At 41.4% G+C, this 9327-nt stretch overlaps 1 protein-coding gene across 1 annotated transcript in view; it reads left to right on the plus strand.

Moving 5' to 3' along the window:
• Nucleotides 1-7463: 7463 nt before the first annotated feature.
• The window catches only part of LOC121707815 (E3 ubiquitin-protein ligase MARCHF9-like), a 24535-nt gene continuing 22671 nt past the window's right edge, over nt 7464-9327 (plus strand). The window contains exon 1 of the mRNA XM_042090641.1: nt 7464-9206. Coding sequence (XP_041946575.1) covers nt 8871-9206 — 336 coding nt within the window. The 5' untranslated portion in view covers nt 7464-8870. The remainder of the gene's footprint in view (nt 9207-9327) is intronic.

A 9327-nucleotide genomic window follows, 5' to 3' on the forward strand; every position in this document is an offset into this window, starting at 1 on the left:
TAAGGAATGATAACACATTGTTGATATTAAGCGATTGAATTGCATGCGTTGTCTTAGGAGAGCGTGTCTATTTGTTGCTAACATCATCTTTGCTTCCCATGATAGATTATGCAATCGATGCAAATAACTTATTTTGCTATTGTATTAACATTGAAAACGCATTCTGATAAACATTTTAAAATATGTTAAACATGCCGTGGGAAGATACATATTTTTCTGAACAGGACTGTCATTATCTGAGGATCCACCAACCCCTGTGCACGCTGAGGATCCGTGGCATGAACAGATGACCGCGCACGAGGTCCCGCCCTTCTCGCAGACACCAATTCGCTGTGATTGGAGGACAATCTCTGTTGCTAGGCTCACCCGCAGCGCTGGTTCGCTGAGAGAAACCACAGTCTTAAGGAAAAGGCAAGAGAAGAGTTGAAAGACCGAGCGCCTTGAAACGATACGTTTCACATACACATGCACCATTCAGGTATCACGTGACGCTTCATGCATGAACAATTGTTTTATTAGTTCATTGTGTCTGTCAGCCTACCTTAGGCCTACTGGTAATGATGAGTATCTGAGAGGGATAAAATAGCTTATTATGACAGTCTAGGCTGACTGTTTTAGGGTTCAGGGTTGAACAGTTAGCTAATCACATGTTTTCTAAATGTGATGTAGCCCAACGTGTAAAAAGACAATGAGATGTCCACTCATTTCACCATACTTGTCAGTCTACAACCATTAGCCTTCCAAACACATGTTCAAGCTTTCCTCTCAAAACAAACGTGCAAATGTGTCCAATAAGCATGCATGGCATTTAATATGCTGTATTACCATGGAAAAGCCCAGGGGCTCTGGCCCTTGATATAATTGACTCTGTAGGTAACCTAACGAAAGTGGTTTGAAGGATGACTCATCCTTGACTCAAATTGCACCCTCCCCACTGTGGTGAACACTGATCTCAGATGGCTGCTCATGCCACTAAAGAACCTGTTGATGTTCTACACCAGGCAGCGAGGTCCTATAAATCCAGAGCCCTCTCCCTCTCAACAACAACCACACATTCTCACAATCCAGTATGATTGTCTGTGATTAGTGGCATAGCCAGGAATTCTGGTCACACAGATTGAACTCTGTGCAGTATCCCCTTTGATAAAGCTGATCGTCCTGTGGCTTTTGTGGTGTTTCCTGCCACCGAGGTCCATAGGAATCATCCCCATCATTTACCCCTTTTGGGAGGGCCGTCCCTGCTATGAACCCATTTAATAATGCCAATAGATTCAGACATAGTTTCAGTCTGGAGCATGACAGCTAACACCTACAACCTCCCTGCCTACATCCAGATCCCGGGACTCCAATCTTTTTAAAATTATAAAGAGTTTTATTTCCTGGTCTGTTTTAGGACCAGATATCTGGAGGGCAGTTGGAAGGTTGAGCTGACATTTCAAAGCTATTTCTGCAGTGTTAACTGCCTCAATTAGTGCTTTGCTCATACACATTTTATAGTGCATTTCATAGTTTTATTCCTATTAAAGTGATTAGAGCCAATAAGGGCCTCTCTAATTTGGCCATTTCACTGTATGTCCCCATCCAAAATATGTCTCATTGAGTGAAATGTGAAAAAAACTAATTTGTTCATTAATTGAAAAAAAAAAGCGTCAGCCAAATGCAATGTAATGTAATTGGCAGACCAAGGGTTACTGCGGCCACAGCTACTGCAGTAACACCATGCCATCCAACTCTATCTCGGACAGAGAAATAAAAACATTCCTCTTGAACATGAACAATCTGTACATTGCTAAAATGTTCTGTCCAAGAATGAAAAATAAAATATGTTCAAGAGTTTAAAGTAACTGAAATTACACTTATTATTTCCTCAAAAGCTTTCAGTTAGTCAGACAGTTGTCTTTTTTTTTCAAGCCCAGTTTTCCATTAGGGCTTTTAAAACAGCCATTCAGAATGTCTGCCTCCATGGTTCCTCTGCCTGGCTGGAGGATGACGACAGAATCATTCACAAATTGAATTCTGCCAACTGGAACGCTTTATCATCTCAATGCATGCAGCGTAATTGTTATTAACTGCTTTGCATAACCCTCTTCTGTCACATTCAGCATATGAAAGTTATTTCTGCTTTGATCCTCAGTGAACGCTAATGAATAGATACATTATAACCAGTCATGATTGGGCATTTCAGCATATAACACATCAAATAGGTCTATAGGCCAGAAATATGAAGCACAGAATTAATATCACATAGATGGATAAATATGGCCAGTAACAATCCTTTCTGTATTATTGTAGCATTGACAAAGGTGTCACATTTTCTGCAGGTGTCTGCTTATAATGATCAGTGTGATGACCTCAAGGAAGAAAATGTTCTGACTTCAGTAAAAAGATTTCAGTATGTGAAGTAGTTTAATAAAGGTTTCTGTCTCAGTCTATTTTAGTGTGTGTATTCATTTTAATGTAGTTTAATGTCAGATGCCACATATATCAGACATTTCGACATGACAAAAATAATTTTCATTTGAATAAATTAAATGCCTAATCAGCAGGTTCATGCAAAGTCAGGCTCATTACTGACATGCAGCCATGGCAGAAAGTGCCTCAGCAAATCAGATCAGATGAATGGGACAATAAAATCCATGGCAATACAGCAGTATAATGGCTGAATTGTAACGATGGCCAATTTGATCTCAAGTCCATCCTTTAAGTCACTGAACCAAATTGCTGACTGAAATGTTGGAAGTGCTGTCAGATATTTAAGAGTCATTCAGGTGGCCTGAAAATAAATGTAGTCATTGGCATGTTAAAAATCCATATAGCCTCGGTAGAATTGACCTGCCAAATCATATGACAAAACAGCCCCTTGGGCCATATAATGTCAGGTATGGTCTTTTCCTGGCCAACTGTTGTTCAAACACAGACTCTGTAATGGAGTCCACCAAGACCTCAGACATTACATAGCATGTAGTTTAAGAAGCAATATCTATCAGATCTATCAAATGCCTTCAAGAAAACAAATAAAGCTCTGTGTGCTCTATGCATCCATGGGAGGATGAAAAACATAAACATGAGAAACTGACAGTTGTCCTTGGTGATGTTACATTCATCTCTCTTGCACTGGCCTTGTGCCTGGGTTTGTGTTTGTATGAATATAATGTCCTGTTTAGATCAGAATGAAGTGCACATATAATGTCACAGTATCTGGAAAACATGTAATTTAATGTTCATTTATATCTAAGCAGGTTTTTGTCACTTTATTGGTTCAGATTTCACTAAAATCAGATTTCATTTTAGTCAGGAAGACTCTAATGCTACGTTGATCATTCATTCATTATCATCATCATTCATTCTCCTGACCAATGACCAGTCCCCACCTGTCTTTATGATGACTACCTCTAATGACGCATACCTAACCTACCTGCTTAGCCGCTTTAGGTACCAACATCTCACACCATCTTTCCTTCCCACCGTGTCCAGTTTGGTCCCTGTCAATCTGTTCAGGGTGTAGGTTCCGCCCCTGCCAGCTCATATCAGGCAGGATCTGCAGGGTCTAGATGCTCCAAGACCAGGACCGATGTCGGGGCCAGTGTTAGTCTTCCGTACTTTGTAAGAATCTTTGTGAATTAAATGTTTGAATCTCATTCTCACTCACCAAGGCTTTCTGGGAGAACTGCAATTTCACTTCAGTGAATTGTTGTGGTTGTATCCTTTGGTCTATAAATCATAGCTTATCTCTGCCAGCAGCATTTTCAGTTTCAGATGGAATACACAAAACCACACCCAAACACACAGACACACATAGTAAACACACAGTGGTATGATGCAACTATGCATACTTCATGCATGTTGACTATATGCTGTATTCAAATAGCAAATGCTTAAAGACATCCACTCACTCTTCCCTTCCCTTGTCTCTAGTCTGTCTTTGTAGGTAGGCTTTGAGTTTCTACCAGTCCTTCCTGTCAGTCCTCTGTTTGAGGCCTCTTCTGCCAGGGTCCTCCCCATGAAGAGGAGTCCATATGGAGAAAAAGACAGACAGTCTGGGGGAGGCCACAGTGCCATGGAGAGAGAGAGAGGGAGAGAGAGAGAGAGAGAGAGACTAACTTGGGGACACCATCTGTCCACCTGCCTGAGTTTGGCCTACAAAGCCACCAGCCAACACAACCCACCGACCCAGCAACCGCACGACCAGCCAGGCAGGCAGAGCGAGTTCAGAGCAGAGAGAGAGGGAGGGGGAGTTAAATTTAAGAAAGATAAAAAAGGAAGGGAATTATAAAAATGTGGAACTTTATATTTTACATCAATCTGACCAATTTTCAACATAGAAAACATAAAATTCAAAACATGACACAATATGCAGCTATTATATGGAACCTAAAACTATGGAACAAAAGAAAACCGGACGCTATGAAAAAACATCATATATAGAGTCAGTGTGGTACAAAAAATTACTTACAATACATAATCTGTTATCGTGTGTTTTTAACAGACACAAAACAACACATAAACATTGAGTTGAATTTCCCAAAAAAAGCCAGATCTCTGTCAGTTTTCTGTGTACTTGCAGCTTTCTGGCTGTACAATTTGTTTGCTGTTGGCAAGGAGTGACGTGGCAAGATGGATGGAAAGCCCATACCCAACAACAAATGTGTGTGTGTGTGTGTGTGTGTGTGTGATAGAGAAAGAGAGCAAGAGAGAGAAAGAGAGAGAAAGAAAAAAAAACGAAAGAACAAAAGAAAGAAAAAAAGAAAGAAAGAAATCTGTGAGTAAACATATTAGTCAGTCTGCAGACTGTGGATTGTGTGTCCTTTTGCTGATAACCCGTGGAACATGGAGGCATATGGCATTGCTTTGGTCTTGTAAATTAGCTGTACACTAAAGCTCTTGCTACCGCTTATGGGTGTGTCGCTCTCGTTTCTGCTGTCAGCCATCATCTCTCCTCCCCACCATCTTTCCATGCCTCCACTCCTCACACTGAGCCCTGCTCATTTCCCCAGCTTCCTCCATCCCTCACACCTGGTGCTGTCCCACCTGTTCTGAGTCTTTCTGTCGCTGTCAGTTCCAGTTCTCTCTCTCCCCCTCTCTCTCTCTCTTTCTCTCTCTCTCTCTCTCTCTCTCTCTCTCTCTCTCTCTCTCTCTCTCATGAGCTTGTCAAAAAACTCCATTTATATTGCCAAAGCTTGTATAATGGCACAGGTCTATCCAAGAGAAGAATTAAAAAAGAAAACATCCTATTATTAATCAACCATCACACATATTTAGTGTAATGGTACTCTCTCTCAAATTCAAATTATATTTCAAAGGGTGCTTTATTGGCATGACAAAAAGGTATTTGCATTGCCAAAGCAATCATACAGAAGAGTGCATAGAGCAAGATATGTAGATGTATAAAAAATATATAGATTTAAACTTACATAAAATAACCATAAGTAATAGAGGACAAGAAAAAAGGATAGAGAACAAAAAGATATATACCAGTATGTTTATATGGATGCATATACATACACATACACACATATATAAACACACATACATAGACTATACATGAAGACAAAACTGAACTGTTTATGTCTGCATGTGTCCATGTTAAAACCATTTACATTTACATGAAACTAGTCTCTCTCTCTCTCTCTCTCTCTCTCTCATGTTTAATTCTTTCTTACTTTTCTATATAGTGTCTGTTCTTTGTTGTTCTCTGTATTTCCTCTCCCTTCCATGACCAAAGTCCTTGAAGTAGAGCTGCGCCCCTCATCCCACTCCCACTCTTTTTTCAAGTGCATGAAGCATAGATAATTGAATTGATCCTTAATTTAGTTTAACTGGTTCACCTTCATGAGTCTTGTGTCTGCAGTCACTGTAGGATCACCAGTGGTGTGCTAACTACAAAGGCAGTAGTGGAAGATGTGAGGACAAAAGAAGTATTTTGGATACGTAGTGGTCCTACAGTGAACCTAAGGTGTGAGCGTCCTCTCAACATTTTCTGCCCATTTTCAAATAATAGAGTAGGCCTACATAATGACAGTACCAACAATGATTCAATGAACCAACAAATTCTTTGTAAGAACAGGAAGATGAGTTTGTTGCATGTTTGACAGAAAAAGGTACCTTATTTGTCATTGCACAGTTGTTCACTTTGAATCATTATGCTGTCCCCCCACGCAAAACCTTTCTCTGGTTTTCACTGAAATGTCTGGCATACATTTAGTCCCCAAAAGCTTTCTGTTTGTTTGTTGCATATTTAATCCGACCACTCAGCCGTAAGCCAAGCGTAACTTTTAAAAAACCCATCGGTTTAAGAGGTCCCTGTAAAACACAGGGTTGCTGGAGATACGTTTTGTTGTTATCATTTGTGTTTTGTGAGTGGCCTTTTTAAAATACAGCGAACAGACGGGACTTCGTGGCCTATTTTACCGACCACACTTGGGAGTTAATGGTGTTCGCTTCAGTACCTTGGACACCGACCATAAACCGGTTGGGCACCAGCTGGCCTCCTGGCTACATAAAACCCATCCAATATAAAACGAAGCTTTAAACAAAGGAACTAAATAGTGAAGGTGTGCATGAAGGAAAACAAACTAAAAATGATAAGGGCGAGAACAACTGAAATGGGGATCCACCACGAGAAAGAAAGGTCTCCGGACATTACATCCATTTGTCATATTGATTCTTGACAATTGCATTCAGCTTTTACTGTCGCGATAGTTTTCTCTCTTAGACACGTTGTCCTGTAATGTACAGTGCCTCCTAAATTGAACGTATTAAATTAATTTTCACATTTTGCTCACAATTTTCACGAAATGATAAATATGTAATACCCAAAATATATGTAATGCACAATCAACGTAGGCTATTTTAAAAGGGACAACTAACCTGACACTTAACCGCCAAAACTGAAACTGACTGCTACTTAATCCTATCATCAGCCTTTGTGCTCAATACTCAACGGCAGGATAGTGCCCTTGGGGAAAATGTCTTTTTATTCAATTGATTGGTTAAATGAACTGATGGCCATCTGGATGGTTGTTTTGATGACAACCTAACAACAACAAAATAAAAATACTTATTTGATAACTTGGATTTGCCTCCCTCTGTAGTTAGTAGGCCTACTATTAAATAGGCCTATACGAAGTAGTTGCAACCTCAACCACCTTGGAAGTAGTCTGTGAACAGGAGACTAAAACAGGTAAAGCTTGTTTATAAAGTCTGCGACAGCAATTACGTTGTAGCACTGCCACTAGACTAGTAAGTGTAGACGCATAGGCCTTTGTCTCTGAGACAACGGGGGACTTGAAATTATGTAGAATATTGCTTAGTTAGCTTCCTAGGGCAACACTCATATCAACTTAGTACGCCCATTGACGCTTCAAACAGCGTTTAGATTTCCCGGGTTCCGCTGACTAACACGTGGACGTCACGTCACATGAAAATCAGCACCTTGGACAGCGGCTTCTGCCAATGCGCAGCCGAACGCTAGAGCTTTTTTCACCCTCTCTCATACCAAGGAAGGGAAATGCAGCCTATAATAGGGAAATGGGAAGGACCAAAACAAAATAAACAAAATAATGTATTTATAATCCATTTAATTGGCGCTCCAGGAGCAAAAACCTTTCATTGTATGTTCTCCGGAAGACCATCTTGGCTGTGGCGCTGTGTTGACAGAAGCAAGTAGGGTATCGTTGCACCTATTCCGTATTTTATTTCCTAATGTTGTTGATTAAGATGGCATAATTACATGTTGATCGATAGCACGCCGTTTATCACTGTTTCCCTGTCGGCGATGTGATATCCTGGTTAGATTCCGATTTTTAAGGGCTGCAACGTCTTCCTGCTCTATGTTGTACAGGAATCGTTGCAGGAAGAAGGGGGGAAACACAGAGTGGAAATTCAATGGAAAATGGATGAATGCATTTCGACTGAATTTCGGTGTCGCGTCCGATCTGGTTTAAAATGCGAACACGCTGGGTTTTGAAGTGGATCTCGGATGCGTTCGGCGGGGGAATTGTATGGAACGTTTTCTCTATTTATCAACCCGAGAAAAAACTGTAAAAGAGGGGAGAAGAAGATAAAACATACACCATAATGCGATGGCTGGGATGGCATTGAGGGACAGACAAAAGGGAGATGCTTTGAAACTCGTTTGATTACATTTCATATTTTTATATGGACTAGGTGAATTGTAACAACATGTCTTGGTGGATGCACTGACAACGTTGTGACATCTGTTTTTTTATGTCGCTTCATCCACGATCTATAGTAGCCTACGTTCTCCATCGCCCCTTCCTTGCTGTCCTCTCTGCTGTCGACAGAATACCGAATTTTCGTTGCAAAGATACGCCAGATCGCCTTCAGTAGCAAAGAGGTTTACGTTGGTGCCATAAAAAGCAAGCGTGGATCTAAAATGGAACGGGGCGATTTGTTTTTTAACCGGACTGCCGTTTGATTCAGTCATTCCCTTAGATCAACATCTATTGTGATTTATTTTGTATGGGCACCCGTTGTTTCCAAATAGGTATCTGTCTGTTTATGAAAAAACTTCCGCATTGGCTATTATAGCCTACACATGCTATCACTACAAAGGAAGTAACACCTGTCAAACGTGCCTCTTCTGCTATTTTCATTTAGACATGTGAATAGCAATTCACCGAAATTAGCACCTTGAAGGCCATGCTTAAAACACACTCTGATGTTTATTTTTGATTTACAAGCTCGGCCTCCGAATAGAAACAAAATATAGCCAACAATAGTGGAGAATAACAATCCATAGGGGGCTGCCGAAACGTGCAGCCGAAATGTTGCACGTATTGAGCCTTTTCTGTTGACAGCTTTTTCTTAAAATTCACTTTGAACCTCCTCAAACGCCTATGTAAACCACAATGTTCAAGTATCGGATTCGCATGTTTTTCAACGAACTGAAAGTATTAGTTTTGATGCGATCTGGCTCCCGACGGGCCGAATCGGAACCTGACCCAGACAGACGATCAGGCATGCGGGGACTCGGCGTTGGAGGCTGCGGGTGGCCTCCGTTCGACTGCACTTCCCGGGATGACGAGGAGGAGTACTATGGCACGGACCCCCGGCCACGGAGCCTGGCGTTCGAGGAGAAGGACCCGAAGCTCCAAGCGGGCCTGGACGCGGTGTCCCTCACCAGCACCATGGATAGCGGCATGCGCTCGCCGCAGTGCCGGATCTGCTTCCAGGGTCCTGAGCAGGTGAGCACGTCACACCCGCACCTGGATACCAATTCACTGTGTACCTTCAACAAGATCCATGTGTCTGTTTTTACAGGTTTATGATCAATATGATGTCCTCAATGAGGTATAGGCCATTGTC

Source organism: Alosa sapidissima, chromosome 4 (assembly GCF_018492685.1).
Source record: "Alosa sapidissima isolate fAloSap1 chromosome 4, fAloSap1.pri, whole genome shotgun sequence".
NCBI classification, from domain to species: domain Eukaryota; kingdom Metazoa; phylum Chordata; class Actinopteri; order Clupeiformes; family Clupeidae; genus Alosa; species Alosa sapidissima.